Below are 19,510 nucleotides of genomic sequence, written 5' to 3'. Positions count from 1 at the left end.
TTTTTTTTTTAACTTTCCTTAACTTCATCATGCAACCATCATCAATAAAAACTGCAATTATTTAGCTCCTTTTCAATTGAATTGAGGTTTCTCTGGGTAACTGAGTGAATAATGGCTACAAGCTCTGCAGACCAGAAGACCAACTCCGAGCTGATCTCACCAGAGTACAGAAACTGGCTTCAGCCCTCAGGGGTTTGAGGGAAAACAATTCAGAAAGGATTCTGTTCCCAATTCCTATTAAGTTTATTTCATGGGATGTGGGCATTTGTTACCCCTTTCTAATTGCCCTTGATTTGAGTGGCACCATTTCAGAGAACAGTGAATTGTCAACGACATTGCTGTGGATCTGGAGTCACATATGACAGCAGATTTCCTTCCTGGAGGACATGAGTAAACCAGATGGATTTTTACAACATTCAACAACAGTGTCATGGTCATCATTGTTGAGGCTAGTAAATGTTCCAAGTTTATTAACTGAATTTTGCACCAGTTGCCATGCAGTGGTCTGAATCCATGAACCCCTTCTCCCCACTCGAGGCATTTGCCTGGGCCTCTGGATTACATTACCAACACATTGCTATCTCCCTGCTGGTATTGGGATCGCTGCTGAGCGATCAGGCATCGATCAGTAGTGACGTCTCAGTGGTCAAATACCATGCCAGTGCTACGTGGCCAGATAGCCTAGGGCCTGAATGGCTAGGCCCAAAACCAGAGTGGGCAACCTTTCAGCAGCCAAAACTGATGGACTTTCAGGACAGGTCAAGCACAAAGCATCTGCACAAGACACAGGTGGGTGAGGACAATCCTGGTTTGTGTATTGGAGTACAGCAGGCACTCTAACCAGTGCCCTAGATTCCCGCCATGACCATGTATGGACAGGGGGTGCGCCCTTGACACACCGGGAATCCCACTGGACACTGTGACTTTGTATTTTTTGTATCTTTGTGCTCTCCCTTTGAAGAATTTGTAAAGGCATGGAAGGATTCAAAAATTGACAGGCTGTGACGTGAATATGACTTGAATCTTCTTCAGTTATGAAAATCTTTTAGACTAGCTTTTGGAATGGTTAGTCCTGCATGACTGAAGATCAATTGGCTGACGGTAAGAGAACATTCTCTGACCACTTGGAGAGAGACAGAGAAAATGACCATGTGCAAGACCAACCTTCACCAAGTTGATCACAGCTGACTACACAGCCTGGCCAAGTTCAAATGCTCATCTATTACCTGGACCCCCAGTCTGGTATCCAGAAGTAGTTTAGATAAGGATTGCAACAAGACTTAACATTGCATTTGGTAGAGTAAGAAAGAATTGGGAAGTTTATTGGGAAAGGTAAGGGTTTTAGATAATATTTGGCCATATGGTCCGTTTGTGTCTTTCGTGTATTTTGTGAATAAAATTGCATTAAATTGCAAGTTCACTCTGACCCATTTGTTTGTTTCACAAGTATAGTGCTCGAGTAAAATGAGTTTACGTCAAAACTGGTCAAGGTGCAGGACTACAGTTCACATGAAATGAGCAGGCACTTGTATCTTTGTACTTCTTGTATCTTTGTGCTCTCCCCTTGAAGAATTTGTAAAGGCATGGAAGGATTCAAAAATTGACAGGCTGTAATGTGAATGTGACTTGAATCTTCTACAGTTATGAAAATCTTTTAGACTAGCTTTTGGAATGGTTAGTCCTGCATGACTGAAGATTTAATGAGCTTGCCCAAGCCACGCATTGGGAATGGACAGAGGTGGTGAGGAAACACAAACAGTAAGCACGAGCTTTCCTCTTATTGATCATGTGGAATTCAGAACCAGAGCTCTCGGCTTCGCTCAGAAGAACTGTTGGATATGGGGTTTGAATCCTGTACCTTCTGAGTCCAAGGCAGGAATGCTATCACTGAGTTAAGTCTCAGTGCCCATAAAAATTACTGACTTGAGGAAAGAAAAATTTGTGAAGGGTTGAAAATTTGAATGCATTAGAATTTCACAGCATAGCTCCAAAACAAGCTAATTTAGACCTAACTGTAACCAAACCAATATTTGGCTGGAAATTTGTGGTAAAAATGCTGTCTCTCTTTTTTTCACAAAGTATGTTAAAAACAATTAATTCACACATTTCTGTAATTTCTCTTGTACCATTATCCTATACTGCAATTCGATACACGAAGAATATACGTGGATTAGTAATAACGGACAATTGGTCTGTTCATTCACTTTGACAATACAAAAACATAATTATCTTAATATAACTCAATATTTAACTCACCAATGAATATCAGTAAGATACCCACAACTAACTGAAATATAAGTGAGAGGCTAATGAGAATGATGAGTGGTATATAGTAGTTGAAGTTAGGCCCTTGATCGACCACGGCTTTGAGCTGCGATGCATTGGCCATCAGCAAGGCAATATCCAGCATGCTTTCTGCTGCACTCTTCTTGTTGGCATAGTGATTGAAGTTGATGGACTGTCTTCGCCTCCTACGCGGATTCTGTTGTGAGGAAAAATACGTTGAGGACAAAATTAGGTCTGTGGCACAGAGAAGACTTCAACTTTCATGTTGTTTGACTGTAATTCCCAAAGATCTGACTGGTATAATGCAGCCTGATAAAGCTTTTCTCTGCAGAACATTGTCCAAAGAACAAGAGACTTTGATTCAGATTTGTGCAATGGACACTGAAGGGCCATTACTACTTAAATTATAAATCATTTCCAAAGCAATTTTTATTAGTGTTAATTGACAAACTGTACTTGCCAGAAAGACAGTAATAGCAATAACTTCTGTCACACTTTTAAAATGGTAAAATATCCAGAAGAGTTTTACAGGAGCACTACCAAATGGAATTTGAGACTTGTTATACAACCACAATATTTTCGAACATTTTACATCTATGTACACTTCTAATCTAAAAATAAAACCTGTTATAATATTTGACATCAACCTTTTCCATCATACTTCCATATTTATATTGGAAACTGTCTATGCAAATTTGTCACATCATAATCATACCATCCCATCAGTGGTGGTTCAGTGGCACTTCAATTTTGCATCTCTCCTCCACCAATACTTTGGAGAAACTCTAGTAATTTGTGCATGGAATCAATAGTACTGCTCTGGTTCCCATTGCCTATAAATACTACAATATAAAATGAAAGTATATGCAAAAATAATCACACAGTGTACAACTTTAAAATAGAGATGGAATTATATTTGCTCTTACTGGTGCAATTATTCCCCACTTTTTATAATGGTTTTATCTGCAGAGTACAGTTGGTTTTTGCTACCTCTGAGCAAGGTCATAGGAGAGTATTTGTTAAGATATTTTATGATTTTCCCTACAATTACTTAATCTTTCCTTTCTTAGAAGTCTAGGATTTGTATCTTTTGAACTAAAGAGTTTTCCAATTTATCTAAAGTTTATAATTAAATTCCATGTCACACACATACTTACAATGTTTTATCATTTTTCAGTTAATGGAAAAAGATTATTTTAATTAATATTATAATAGCACAAGAAGTGTAAATTTTAAACATGATGACTGAAATCTTTTTAATCCATAATCATGAAAATATTTAATACCATTCTAAGGTATGAAAGGAAACCAACCTGAAAGGCTAACTTGGTTTCTCTCTTCACAGATGCTGCCTGGCCTAATATATCCAGAAGTTCCTACATTTTTTCAAGGACTATTCCATGATGTTAATTTACTTAACCATAAGTTACTGGTGACTAGATGAATTTACCCTCTTAAATCATGTTTTGTTCAGCACAACATTTTAAACTAAATATGGTAATATTTCGATTACAAAAACATCAAATCAAATACATCTAATATTTGTTATGACAAAATACAAATATTGGATCAACTATCTTACTGAGTGCCAAACCATTCCCTTACACGCATTAGGTCAATATTTTTGCCAGGACAACAAATTGTTGAGGAAGTATTTTGTTATCTTGTGTGTAATGAACAAATGTATTAGTTTGTCTTGGTCTGAGATCAGGAAACATTGAGAATCTTTTACAGCACATTATGTGACAATTATAGAGGATGAAGGGCTTGTCATACAAGAAATCTGTACTCAGTGAGGTTTAGAAGGATAAGTGGGGACCTGATTGAAACTTACAGCATACTGACAGACCTGAAAAGAGTGGATGTGGAGAATATGTTTCCACGGTAGGAGAAACTAGGACCCAAGGGCAAGTCTTAGAGTAAGGAAACAACTGTTAAGAACTGAGATGAGGAGGAATTTCTTCAGCTAGGGGGTGGCCAATTTGTGGAATTCATTGCCAGAGAGGGCTGTGGAGGTCAAGTCATTGAGAGTATTTAAGAGAGAGCTAGGTCCTTAATTGTTAAGGAGATCAAGGATTACAGAGAGGAGACAGGAGAATGGAGTTCAGAAACATAATTGAAGATGGCAATGCCAGCACGATAGGTAGTGTTTGGGCTCCTGAGCCCATTCACTCCAGGCTGGCTACATCTTTTCCTTTTTCTCTCTCTCTCCTTTCTTGTCTTTCTCTTTCTCTTTTCTTCATCTTCTGACGTCGTGGAGAAGTTGGAGCAGTATGGCAGGTGTTGGTTGCAGCAGTGGAGGTGCCTGGAGTGAAGACTACTGGCCACAGTAGGCCTGGAACATGGACTCAGGGACTCAGTGTGTCTTCAGTTGCAGCAGTGGAGGAGCCTGGAACTGTGGTAGACCCGGAGAAGACTCCTGGCTGTGGCGGATACAGTCCTCGGAGTGGGGATTCCTGGCTGCAGTATGCCTGAAGTGTGGCTGTCATCGCTGTACCTGGAGTGGGACTCCTTGAGGCCCGGGACACCTTGCAGAAGCCCTGGAGCTGTGTTTGGAGACCCCTTGCATGGAAGATGAACTCTATTTATGTAATTTCTTTTTATTCTTTTTGTAACTCAAAATGGTGCTGGAATGTGGCGACAAAACACTTTTCACTGTATCTTCCTAGATATGTGACAATAAATAAATCAAATAAATACTTTAAGCTGTAACTGAATGGCAAAGCAGACCTGATGGGCCAAATGGCCTAATTTTACTCCTATATCTTATGGTCTTATGGTCTTTTCACCCAGTTATACACAGTTTAGTACTGATCTGATGGTGTTCAGCTTGGATCTTTTAAACCTTGAAGTAAGTATGAGTTGTTTTGGAGGGCTACATACAGAAAACAGTGAAAATCAAAATGTTAGCTTGGTAAATAAATCATCAAGCTCCATGAATAAAAGTACAATTTTTGCATCCATATTTTCCAAGGTGTTTACAAGTTAGTACAAACAATTTTCAAAAGCAATGTTATTGAGTCCAAATTGTCAAAGTGTGCCTGCCACTAATGACAACATCAACTTGTAGTTTGACATAATAAAACATCCAAGATGCTTGACAGGACATTATCAAGCAAAGTGAACCACATATGGGGATATTAGAACAGATGACCAATAACTTGGTCAAACAGTTAAGTTTTAAGAAGTGACATAAAGGAGGAAATGGAGGTACAGCATATAATTCAACCAAATTCATAATAAATCCATTAGCAATGTCAGTTAGAATAAATTATGGCAGAATTGTTTTGTTTCCTGTGTGTGGATGTGATTAAGCACATTAATGACTTAGGTTTTAATGCATATAACTAGTAAGATATGGATTGTCCTGGAAAGTCGATGAATTGAGAGTTGCTCCCTGGATACGGTCAATAGCGATCGAGGAGAAAAGTGTATTGAAAGGCTGTGTTCCTGAGCTACCTCAGTTGTATCTTCTTACAACTCTTGCCCTGATCTTATTATGCCATAGGAGCTTGCTTGACTATCTTTATCATTCTGCACTTCTATGACCTCATTCTTTTGACAGCGTTACGGGAGAACAGCTGACTTTTCATTCAGCAGTGAGGTCAGTTATACATATTGAAAGTATGGTCAGTCAAAATCATAATTTGTTTATTTATTGCTGTACATGAGATATATTTGTGGTCATTGGCTCAAAAGAATATCAGCAACATTATGATTGCAATAAACTGCTGTGGGAGCCTTTAACACATAGGAATTAAATCTAAATTGTGAGGAAAATTACAACTTTTAATGCAAAGTGTTACTATTTCCTTCCATCATTTATTTTCTGAAGCTTTGCGTGCCATACCAGATAGAATGACACTTTCCAAAGTTTACCCATAGCTGGCTGCTGGAGTGTCAATAAGATTCTCAATAAAACTCTTAATGAAATTTCCCCTCAGGGAGATGTCTGTGTTTTGTCACAGTTTCACTAGGCTTCCAATTACAAATTGTTACAGAAGTAAAAATGTATCACTGTTTCACCCAGCTAACTGCGCTTTTCTTTCGAGGTATATTGTGGCTTTCAGACGTTGGAGAATTTACACCACAGCTCCTTACATTAAACCTTGTGGGATAGAAAACCTTGGGGCTGTTCTATTCCAACTTGTGTGAATACACATTTGTCTGAATTGAGGATATATACAAAATACTTCTTTTTCACATAACTGCACCTTCCACTCTGGCAGAAATAGCCAAGAACACACGCTAAACCTAACCATGCACTGTACACGTCCCAATGAACCAGAAATTCCACTAAGACCTGTGCTTATTTGAAAGTTCCCATCCCTAATTGCCCTTTAGAAGATGGTGGAGATGACTGGGGCATCCTGATGCAGGGCAGTTAAACCCACACCACTATACAGAATGGAATTCCAGGGTTTTGACCTAGCAATAAAAGGAATATAGTTCCAAGCCAGGATGGTGTGTGACTGAAGGAGAATTTCTAGGTGATACTTATCAACTCCTCAGTTCATGTGTCCAAAGCAATAAATTCAGAATAATCAATAAGTTGGGTGCGAGAATTCACTGTCAGCCCATTAAGCCTTTCCGAACCTTAGATAAATGCAATTTGTCTTTCAAATAAACCATTAAATTGATTAAAACTAAAAGAGGTAACAATAAGGCTGAACTGAAAAAATTAAATATTGCTGTTTTCAGAGTTGTAGATATTTTAGATTGCCTTTAACTTGAGTGAGGATTTAAATAAATGAGTAAAAACAAACAATCCTGGCTGTCAATAGTAATAGGAGGAATTTTACCATGTTGTTTTAAGTGGAAGTAAGTGTATTCAGTAATGACTAACCCCAATGACGACAACTCATCTGATAACCCTCCAGTCATCTCATTGATAGCTGATAAGTGAGTGAGGGTCAGTAATTCCCCTATCGCCAGCCTCAACACTGGTGACCCAGTTTGCCAGAACTGCTGGTCAATCAGAGGCCAGCAGATCCTGGGTCATAAAGTCCACCAGTTGAGTCGGACTCCTCAGGGGTCCAGTGGTGAGGTATATCTCATTTCAAGTGAAAAATATCTATACAAATAAACCTACTAGAGAAGTATTCCAAGGATCTGGACAACTTGGTAAGATGCACTCAATTCCATGCCATTATCCATACTCATGGCTTTACCAATGAAGGTAATTGGAAGGAAATTAGAGTCCAAAATCCGGTTTTAACTGATTTCCACCCCATGTATTATTGGGGATGGTTTTTCACATCTTGGTCAGATAAAGTAGGAACCATGTCATATTGTGGACAGTTAATGTGGGCTAGACTGTGCCACTTTCCCAAACAAAATGAATACAATCTGTTTGGAAAAGGAAAAAAGTTCCAAAGTGTAGGGCTAATGGCAGCAAAACTGACAGGACAAATAAGTGAAAGACACGAGATTCAAACGTAGTCTTGCAACCAACCCCGCCCTTTCCAATATATAAAATTTCTACAATGTAGATTGCCTGACTAAATTTTGCTGAACCTGCAAACTGCTTTGGGCGACAGTTTCTTTCATGGAAATGACCAGGAAATGTTATTTGTAATTGTGTTGAAATCCAGCCACGGAAAGACTGACACAAGTGGGAATTTCCTACTGGTGTCTGAGGTTATCTTATCCGGCCACAGGTCAAACAAAGAAGTTTACTCAAGTTGCTTACTGAAATTTAACTTCAGGAATATGTCCAGTATAGCCACAAATAGAAACTGTTATTCCAGTAAAATGACAACCAATATATTACACAATGACACAGCAGCCTGTTTAGTCGTGAATTTAATGGAGATATGTTGAATGGAATTAATTCCTTCTTGGAGGTAGCAGAAAAGGGAAATAATGAGATGAGCTGGCTCTGAATAGGAACTCACCCCTCAGCAATTAAATGCTGGCTGAGATGGCCACTGGGGACTTCCTCAATATGTCAGCAGGTAAGGCCCTTAAGTCGATTAATGGTGGCTTATGGAACTCTACGTGCCACGTACCTGACATCTGCCTTCTCAGTAGGCAGGAAAGGTGGTTAATTTTCCAACTAATGATGAGCAATGGAAGAAACTGATGAGAGGGTAAGGGGATGGCTTCTGTAAGTTATCCAACTGCCCTTGTCTCCAATTCCCATTGGCACCCCTTTTTGTTTGCAGTCCCTCTAAAAACTCCATGGCGAGAAGATAAAAATAACTTATCTTACTGCTTTCCAGGATCCTCTGAGAAATAGGCCTTGAATTGTAGACTTTAGGACCCAGAATTTACTGGCCTCAGATTGGCCAGCAGTTCTGGCGACCTGGGTCACCAATGTTGAGGCTAGAGATAGGGTGAGATACTTACCTTCACTCACTTATCAGCTGTTGATGAGATGACTGGAGGGTAATCAGGTGAGTTATCTTGTCAGTGGGTTGGCATGTTTGTCACCACAAAACACACTTACTTCCACACTTTAAAATAACATGGGAAAATTCCTCCTGTTATTATCGACAGTCAGAATATTTTGTTTTTCATCATTTACTTAAATCCTCACTCAAGTTAAAGGCAATGCAAACTATCTACAACTCTGAAAGTAATGACATTTTTCAGTTTCCAGAAAACAACAGTTCAGCTTTATTGTTGCCTTGTCTAGTTTTCATAAATTAATTTAATGGATTATTTGCAAGAAAAGTTGCTTGTGCTATGGTTCTCAAAGGATTAATGCACTCAGTTTGTTGGTGATACTGAATTTACTGCTTTAGACCCATGTATGAAGGACTTTGTAAGCACCACCTGAAATTTCTCTTTCTGTCACGCACCATCCTGGCTTGGAACTATATCGCCTTCATTCTTGCTGGGTCAAAATTCTGGCATTCCATCGCAAACAGTGTTAGCAGCTCAACCCACCACCTTCATGAGGGCAGTTAGGGATTGGAAATGGTCATACTGGACATATCAGCAAAGCCCACATCCCATGAACAAATAAAGAAAAACATTGAAATCCTATATTCTTGTAACTTTACACCCTTTAAGGTATTATTGATAGGAGATTTTACTTCATTTATAAAAGGGGGTAAGGACATTCAAGAACATGTCAAGCTAAATACACTTAAATTGAAAAACTAATTCTCGAGTCCAGAGTTTCCATCAAAACAATATACTATGAAAGTGTTCTGCATGACATGTGCTCTGGCTAATGCATATTAGGCTTTCACTTTTTTTTGGATTTTTAAAATTTTTATAAATAAGTTTAAACTCTGCAGCCTTCTGGACTCAATATCGAGCTCAACAATTTTACAACTTGAGGCACTTTCTCCCATGTCCTTACCCCAACACCCACACACCAAGCCTTGTTATCACATGGTCTGCTATTACATACAACCCATCATTAGCCACTCAGTGTCCACTAATAGCTATTCATACTCCCAGGCTGATCATTATTCATTCCTTTGTCTGTCCAACTGTTCTTTCTCTTTGGGCTCTATCTCCACCTATTGTATACACTTTAACTCCTCCTCCCACCCCATCTTTTGCATGAAAGTCGTCTTTTTCCAGGCTGCCATCGATTCTGGGGGGTGGAGTCACTGGACTCGAGGCATTGCATCTGGTTTCTCTCCATGGGTGCTGCTGGGTCTTTTCAGCAATTTCTGTTTTTGTTTCTGATTTCCACCATCCAGAGTTTTTTTGGTTTTTAAAAATATGTTAGTCCTTACCATTTAACAAAATGTAAAAATGTGTTGAAGAAAGCACAAAATAATTAGGTACAATGAGTCCTAACTCCAAACTTACAAAACCATTCCTTTCTGTGATTTCTGGCAATTTAATTTCCTAAAGCAGTTATCCAGTGAGTTTACTAATTAGGGCTACATTAAACCAGTTAGCTTCCACATTACTGGTAAACTAGTTTAGATAGCCAACAATCGTCTCTCATATCTCTCTGAAAGCAAGCAGAGAGAGAAGGCCTTCATCTTATTTATTTGGCTAAGTTAAAGACAAATTTTCAGATAATTAACTGTAGCGTACAAATCCACCTTGTCACCTGTCCATCTTGGGTTGAATATTTGGGCCAATTCTGCAGTTTCCAGTTTGAGGAATGGGGAAACACAGGCATAATTTGTGCCTAAAAACATTGTGAGGGGATACACTTCTTTTCCCTCTTCCCTCAATTAGTTACATTTATGTTCCAGGTTAAATTCTTGTCCAAGCTTTCCCTCTTTCTCTTCCTGAATGAAATAAACTGCATGAGTTTAAACAACTTCAACCCTCAGTGGGCACAAGCCTATGTGGTCTATTTGATATTTTCACTGGATCCAAAAAACAAATAAAGTTCTACTTCGTAATACTCAAAATCCTCATCTCTCATCTTAAAACAACGGACACCAATTCTAGAATGTAGTTATTCTTGTGTATCCATCTTTTCTGTTACTTTGTATATAATGGAAGCTATGCACTCAGGACTTCAGCTGTGAAATTTATATCTTTTTGCTTTATGCATTCACTTGCTTAAGAATTCTGAACATTCGGACTATCTTTAACAAGTGTCTTGAGTTTCTATTAGCAACAGGCCCAAAAGAAATGAGGTCACTTTAAATTCTAATGCTATCATGAATATTTGATTATTGTTAGTATCTGTTAACTCCCACTATGTTTCTGTTATATTCATAGACTTGAAATGTAAATAAAGTAAATATTAACAATAGTTTAACATTATACGGATGGTTCTCTTCATCTAATTGCCAAAGATGGAAACAGTACCAGGCTTCAGTGAGATCAAATTGTTTATAAGCAATTTACATTGCATTTATAAGCAATTTACTGGGGAGGTAATGGCCTAGCGGTATTATTGCTGGACTGTTAATCCAGAGACCCAGATAACATTCTGGTGGCACGGGTTCGAATCCTGCCACGGCAGATGGTGGAATTTGAATTCAACATAATATCTGGAATTAAGAATCTAATGATGACCACGAATGCATTGTCAATTGTCAGGAAAAACCCATCTGGTTCACTAATGCCCTTTAGGGAAGGAAACGGCCATCCTTACCTGATCTGGCCGACATGTGACTCCAGACCCACAGCAATGTGGTTGACTCTTAACTGCCCCTTGGGCAATTAGGGATGGGCAATAAATGCTGCCTAGCAGGGACACCCTCATCCTGTTAATTAATAAAGGGAAAAAAACAAAGCCCCCCTTGAAGGGCAGAGAAACATTATGCTCCTGCTGTAGCTACTTAATCCAGTACACACGGAAGTTAAAAAAAGCTGTAAACATAGGCACACAATATTTATTGGGATATTGTAATACCTCCTCAAAATAGAAAATAAAATTTGAAACACATGCAAAGACAGAATAAACAAGACTAGGGCATTGAGAAGTTGTATTTAAGCAGCATTTGCTTCAGAGTGAAAAATAATCAATGACAAATGTGGTAAAGCTTTAAAAGAGAGAGAAAAGTTGTAAGAAAGGGCAGAAAGATTACAGATGAAAGATAAATAGGCAGAGTTTCACCAAGATAAAGCTGCACAAGTGTTCCATGAACAAATGCATTGGGAGATTAAGTAGCTTAAATAAAATACAACAATGAGAATCATATTTTATACGCAGCAGAATCTCATTTATTTGTATACTGTGATGAGTATCCACATCCATCAACATTTACATTAGCTGTAGCTGGAAGTTCAGTATGACTTGGGTGAAATTACACTGAAGTATCCACAAGCATGTAACAGATCTCACAGCACAACATCTATCCCAGCAACCCTTCATTGCCAGCCAATGGTTAAGCCTTTGTACATATTTCAAAACAAAGGAAACAAGACAACTAACTCTAGCCCATTTCTATGATTTAATACTGATGTGAAACTGCAGCAGCTCATTTGATACACATGACTTGTCTGAAGCATTTCCTTATAAAAAAAATGTCTTGCCAAATTTCTGCAGTGATGTAAGAGTAATTTTGGTAGCAAATAAACTGCTATATTCATTCATCTGTATAACTTTAGACTGTACTGAATCCAAAAACAAAGAGGTTTTTTTCTTCACAATGGAACAAAGTTACAAACTTTTATTGCTTAGATTGTTAAGCATTGACATTTACAAGTAGGGCTATCAGAGGGCTTTTCCCAAAATATGATTTGAGAGCAGAGGCATCTGTCTGTCTCTCTTCCAAATCCAACCACAACCACCCATTATACAACAAATTTTTTTTAAATAGTTCTAACAGAAACAGAAACAGTAAGCTACTCAAGTTCACTTACAAACATACATACAAACATGAGAATATTTGGCCACTTGAACCTACTCCACCATTTGATAAGGTAGTGGCTGATGTGATTATGGTCTAAACTCCACATTCATGCTGACCTCCAATAAACTTTGTGACCCCTTTATTAATCAAGAATATATCCACTGTAATGTAAATCGTGTGAAAAATATCAGTAACCGCTCATTGACACATGTAATTGTCCATCTCGGAAATTCTGTGTCATCAGTTCTGTGGATCCTCGTATGGCAGATGAGCACTCAATCCTCAAGCCACATCTCAGACCATACATTTGGAAGATGTTTCTAGAAGATGGAATTGTTCCTTGGCCTTGAAATCTTTGGCATTTCTTTCTCCAGTTCCTTTTCCATACTTCCTTTTGTCGCTGGCACTCTCAAAAGAACAGCTTGGTGGCTCAGTGGTTAGCACTGCTGCCTCACAGCGCCAGGGGCCGGGTTCGATTCCACCCTTGGGTGACTGTCTGTGTGGAGTTTGCACATTCTCCCCATGTCTGCGTGGGTTTCCTTCAGGTGCTCCGGTTTCCTCCCACAGTCCAAAGATGTGCAGGCTAGGTGGATTGGCCATGCTGAATTACCCATACTGTTCAGGGATGTGTAGATTAGGTGGGTTATAGGGGAATGGGTCTGGGTGGGATGCTCTGAGGGGCAGTGTGGACTTGTTGGGCTGAAGGGCCTGTTTCCACACTGTAGGGATTTGATGATTCTATTGCTTCATACCGGAGCTTCCTCCAAGTCAGTTTCTTCTGCATGAGGGTTGACTATGTGTTGACATCTATGTTGCATTTCTTGAGGGAAGCCTTCAGGAAATCTTTGAAATGTTTCCTTTATCATCATCTCATTCAACTGCCTTTCTTGAGCTTGGCGAAGATTTGCTTTGGCAGTGAGAACTCAGATACCACAAGCATGCGGCCAGCTCAGCGGTGTTGGTTTCAGGTTATCATGGTCTCGATGCTGGGTGTTATTGGCTGCTTCAAGGATTCTGATGTTCGTACATCTGTCCACCCAGCTGATGCAAAAAATCCATCTCAAACAACGTTGATGGTACTTCTTCATAGCCTTGAGTTGGCGTCTATACGTAGTCCAAGTTTCAGAGTTGGAAGAATGACTGCCTTCTTCTCAAGGGTCTTAGTGTTAACACAGATGTCACAGTCGTTGAAGACTCTCATCCATAGGTGTCTGAAGGCAGTGCTTGCAGATTGGATAAGATGTTGAATCTCTGCATCAATATTAGCCTTGAATGAGAGGTAGCTTCCTGGGTAAGGGAAATGTTCTATGTTTGGATGAATTTCTTCTCTGATTCCAATGGAGGAATGGCCTAGAATTTGACCTGAGATGGGTTGGTAAAGGATTTAAGTTCTTGAGGTTGAAGCTGAGGCCAGTTCTTTGGTATGCTTCTACGAAGGCATTAAATGAAGATATGATATATATTTAACATTATTTATTGTAAATTTGGGTTTCTAGTTTTTGAGTTAGTAACATGTTGTTAAAAATTAACTCATAATTATTTCTGTAGCCAATGCGATTTCCTTTAAAATAATAATGAGACTTTGTTTGAGACTTTGATTACTTTTTTTGAGCTTTAGGGAAACACTCATGGTTTGGAGGGGAGACTTTTGGTTTTAGTTTTACTTTGAGTTTTGGGCAGTCCTATGAAGACTTTGGAATAGGATGGCAATATAAGTCTGTGCTCCTGAGAAGGGATGGATATATAATGAACTAGGTCACTTTGGAGTGGAGAGTTAGTGCTGATCTCTGGACAGTAGTGTGGGATAAAAGCCAGAAGAAGTTACTTAAAGCTGAGTAGATTTAAGCTTGGGGGTATGTTAACTCCAGGAAGAAGTTACCTGCAACTCTAGTCTAAAAATTGAAGTCACAAGTGACTTAGACTACTAAGGTATTTGATGCAAGGACTCCGGTATGAGTATTGTATGAATGGTGCTTTGGGTACAGTACCAGGGGTGTGTTTTAGGTACCATACAAAAGCTATTGTTTTTCTTTTCATTTTATGAAGGAGTGTTTTAAGATTAATGGGATTATATGTTTACTGTTTAAAGTCTTTGAATTTGTATTGTAAGTAGATAGTTTGGTATATTTGATTTTATCATAATTTCCTTTTGTTAATAAATTTTTTTTTCTGTCTAAAGCAAAATCTGCAGAATTGAGTGCTTATGTTTCAGTGAGACACCATTATTTAAACAAAAACAATTCAAAGTGTAATCTATCAAGCCAAGTTTCTGTCTGGGATTTCACTTATCTGATAATAACATCAGCAGGGATTAATAAACCACACTGTCTTGAAAATATTCATGGAGTATTTAGATGCGCATTTGTGAAGCCAAGGCATACAAGGCTATGGGTTAAGTGCTGGGAAAGGGGATTAGAATAGTTAGGTGCTTGCTTTTGACTGGCACAGGCTCAATGGGCCAACGGGCCTTTTCTGTGCTGTACATTGCTATGACGTGATGACTCTATCATGGAATCCCTGCAGTGTGAAAACAGGCCATTCGGCCCAACAGGTCCACATCACCTCTCCGAAGAGCATCCCACCCTGACTCATTCCCCTACCTCTGTATTTCCCCATGTCTAACCCAAACATCCCTGGACACCACGGGCAATTTAACATGGCCAATCCATTTAGCCCGCACATCTTTGGTCTGTGGGAGGAAACAGAGCACCCGGAGGAAACCCACGCAGACGTGGGGAGAATATGCAAACTCCACACAGACAGTCACCTGAGGCTGGAATTGAATCTGGGTCCCTGGCACTGTGAGGCAGCAGTGCTAACCACTGAGCTGCCATGATGCCCCAACATTCTATTTCCAACACTTTATGGCGAAGGGTCTCAAACTTTGAAAGAAAAAATATTCTCCTCAATGCAATCATTTGTGGGAGACCCACTCCCGTTTAAGGTAATGGGCAGGAGGTTTAGAGGGGATATGAGGAAAATATTTTTCATCCAGAGGGCGGTAGGAATCCAGAACTCACTGCCCGTAAGGGAAGACAAAAACTCTTATAACATTTAAGATGTGTTTAGATGTGCACTTGCAATGCCAAGGCATACAACACCACGGGCCAAGTGCTGGAAAATGGATATAGAATAGTTAGGTGCTTGTTTTTGAGAAGGTCAAAGGGACGATTGGTCAAAGGGCCTTTTTTCTGTGATGTAGACCTCTATAATTCTATGATCCCTTACTTTTAAACTGAGTCCATTAGCTCTAATCTTTCACATAAGGGGGGCCGTCCTTCCATCATCCACCTTGTCAAGTCCCCTCAAGGTCTTACGTTTCAATAAATTTGTCTTTCATTCTTCTAAATTCCAATGAATACATAGCCATCTTTCCTCAGCCATGATCCTATTGAATGGCAGACTAGGCTCGAAGGGCTGAATGGTCTACTCCTGTTTATATTTCCTAGGGTCTTATAAGATGATAACTTCATCCTTAGAGTCTGTTGTGAGAACTTTCACTCAACTACTGCCAATGCAATTATGTCCTTTCTTAACTAAGGTGGCAAAAACTTTGCATGGTACAGATGCCCTCTACAACTGTAGCAAATGTTCCTACTTTTATAGTTCATTGCCCTTGCATTAAGCAACAACATTTGATTTGTTGTCTAAGATCACTTGCTGCACCTGCATGCTTTTTTTTTATGATCCATGTGTTGGACCCCGAGATCTATCTGTACCACAGAGTTTTGCAATTTCTCTCCATTTAAATAGATACTTTCAGGCATCTCCACCATTTTCATCAGGTCACAACATATTCACACAAAGTGAGCAAACATATGGTAACAACATACAAATGTGGGAAATATAACCTCTTGTGACATTTTTTGCCATTTGCAATCTTCAGAAGCCAAGCTCAGGGGGTGTCTGTTAGGTGTTTCATACTTAGGAATTGGCGGTTGAAACCACAGGGCATAAGGCCTCTGAAGTGCCACTGGGAACAAAGGAAAAATGTATATGGCCTATATGCCAGCCTAGTTGAAAACTAGCATAGCAAATCTCTTCTTTCAGTCTTGTTAGCACATGGAATCCATCCATGGCTGGAAATATTCTCAACATTGAAGGATGCAGTATCTCCAGTGTAGGCAGAGCAGTCAACCCACAGGAAGTACACTCTAATCAAGGTGAAGTACTTCCATCCCACAAATTGCAGTGCGATCATTCTAAGGTTTATAAGGTTTATATGTTGTTCTAGAACTGTATCTTTAATTTTCGGATAAATTAAGAAATTCATTTAATTTGAAGTCTGCTGAACAGTGTTTCTGGTTGGTTTGATTGGTACAGAGCAATGGAATACTCAGAATTTTTTATTGAAAAGAAAGTGTAAAGCATTTACGTTAGGAAACAATGATAACTGAGTTCACAAGTATATCTTCCAAAGTGTCAGAAATATGCTGAAGGTATTGGATTGAAAACAGTTGTGCTGTATATTGTCCATTTACTTCAAAGATGATAAAGAGTTGGAGTCGAGAATAGATAGTCAGTATGTCTGTCTGGAAGCAAGGTTAATGTGTTTCACATTACCATGGGGGAGATACCAGAGAAAACTATTTTGAGATTAGGTCACAATCTTCCTTAAAATCAATGAATCTCTCAGGCAGACAACAGTTCTGTGGTGCAGTCTGCAGAGAGAACAGGCTTTAAAAATACAGTTTCCCCAGCTGGATGCAAGGGGAAGACAGTCTCTATTCAAAGTGATACATCCTGCAGTCATCTAAGAATTCTGAGATTAATGTGGCACATTTATAAGGAGCTCACTGAAATGGAGGAGAGCTCTGCAAGTGGCCATCAACAGTCACAATTAAGCAAAACGGCGATTCAGGAACCCATTGCTGGGAGAAACTGTGGACTGTTTGCTAAAAGAACTGTAATTCCATGGGGAGTCCAATGTGTGTTAAGCATGAAAGGGAAACATTCCTTTTTCTAGTTTAAATTGACTACAAAAAAGAAAATAGTGTGTAGTCAATAGCACTTTTAGCTATTTGTCACAGTAAGAGTTTTAGAATTTTAAAACATCTTGTCATCCTTTTCAAATATTTACTGAAAGTATGAATTTTATCTCTGAAACATTAGAAATCTTGACAGAGATTGTAACAGATCTTTCAGCCATTCCTGTTTTATCACTATACAAGTTCCATTAATGAAGAAATAAGAGAACAAAAGTATTGAAAACTGTACAATGAGTTGGAATGAACCATTGACATCACCAGTGAATTCGGTTACTACTGAGAAACATTATCCCTTGTTGCTACAAAGCAAGCCTGACAAGGAAATTATTCTCAACTTCAAAATGTGTCAGTCGAACAGAACGGTTAATTTTGCTGATACTTTGTTTTATCTCTCTATAAGCCTTGCTATTGCAACTGACGCTCTATTTTAAAATGTTTTATCCCTGTGAAGATGCTAACATAGTATTCTGATCTAAAACCTGAATGTTCTAGACCTTGAACTGATGTAGTTATCCAACTGATTTACATAAAAACCCCATGTCAGTTCATCCTCTGGAAGAAAGTAAATTTGCCACTCAATCTCAATATAATCTACAAGGAATAAGTGTTTCTTGATAGACTGGGTTGAATCTTTTATTTTATGAACTCAATATAAAACTTAACTGCTTTCCTGCTGACTTTCTCTCGCAATTTCTGTTTTTAAGAGTCATATAGCACGGAAACAGACCCTTTGGTCCAAACTGTCCATGCCGAACATAATCCCAAACTAAATTAGTCTCACCTGCCTGCTCCTAGCCCATGTCCCGACAAAACTTTCCTATTCATGTACTTATCTAAGTGTCTTTTAAATGTCGTAGCTATACCCGCATCCACCACTTCCTCAGGAAGTTTGGTTCACATGTGAACCAATCTCTGTAACCTAAACTAATATTAGCCAGCAATTCAACACAGGAAAAAAGCATTGGACATCAACAATAAATACAGAGCTGCTTTATTCCTCTTCCTCAATTTCTTCCCAAGCTCTCCGAATCGCACCTATACCTTTCTGGAGAATGGTTCTGTGGACACTAGCTTAATAATCAATGATAGTCCTGCAGTGAACCTACATGGTAGCTATCAGCAAGCATGTAGGACATCACAGCTCCATGTAATGCTTTCTCAGCTGATATCCACACTCCTACTTGCCAGGAAGAATCATGAGACAACCTTCAGGAGCAGCATTACTTGCTGATTATTCTGTTTCCACTTCCAGAGATCCTAGCTGATGTCAGGTTAATTCAATAGAAGTTCCACACCCAGCTGCCATCCAGCTGAGGTTACAAGAGAAGTGGGTATTTTGTCTCTTAACCTCAATCATTAACTCTCAATCAACATAGAAAATAGGAGCTGGATTAGGCCATTTGGCCCTTCAAATCTGCTTTGCCATTCACTTTGATCATGGATGATTATCCAACTCAATAGCATCTTCCTGCTTTCTCTCCATACCCTTTCATCCTTTAGTCATTAGTGCTATATCCAACTCCTCCTTGGAAACATTCAATGTTTTGGCCTCAACTGTTTTCTGTGGTAGCAAATTCCGTAGGCTCACCACTCTCTGGAGGTTTCTCCACATCTCAGTCCTAAATGTCCTACCCTGTATCCTTAGACTGTGACTCCCAGTTCTGGATTCCCCTGTCATTGAGAACATCCTTCATGCATCAAACCCCTAGTTCTGTTCGAACTTTATAGGTTTCAATGAGATTCCTCCCTCATTCTTCTAAACTCCAGTGAATATAGTCGTAACCAATCCAGTTTCTCTTCATACATCAGTTCTGCCATCCCAGGAATCATCCCATCCCTTTCCTGGCTGAATGAGACTGTCCCATTTAGAACATTCAAAAGATCAATGGCAAGGTTTTCCTGGATCCGTGTCTCAGACCCACATCAATGGTGCATTTAGCCAGTAATAAATCATTTGAGGTTGGTTGGCTCGCCGAGCTGGTTTGTTGTTCCGCATACATT

General features: G+C 39.1%; 1 protein-coding gene across 1 annotated transcript in view; it reads right to left on the bottom strand.

The window, feature by feature from the left end:
- The window catches only part of ninj1 (ninjurin 1), a 58,219-nt gene that overhangs the window by 8,816 nt on the left and 29,893 nt on the right, over nucleotides 1-19,510 (bottom strand). Inside the window, exon 2 of the mRNA XM_048606769.1 lies at nucleotides 2,257-2,482. Within this exon, the coding sequence (XP_048462726.1) occupies nucleotides 2,257-2,482 (226 nt within the window). The remainder of the gene's footprint in view (nucleotides 1-2,256; nucleotides 2,483-19,510) is intronic.

The sequence above is a fragment of the Rhincodon typus genome, chromosome 16 (assembly GCF_021869965.1).
Source record: "Rhincodon typus isolate 14 chromosome 16, sRhiTyp1.1, whole genome shotgun sequence".
Lineage (NCBI taxonomy): Eukaryota > Metazoa > Chordata > Chondrichthyes > Orectolobiformes > Rhincodontidae > Rhincodon > Rhincodon typus.
The sequence above is the reverse complement of the archived record's forward strand: the minus strand, read 5'-3'. Positions and strand labels throughout refer to the sequence as shown.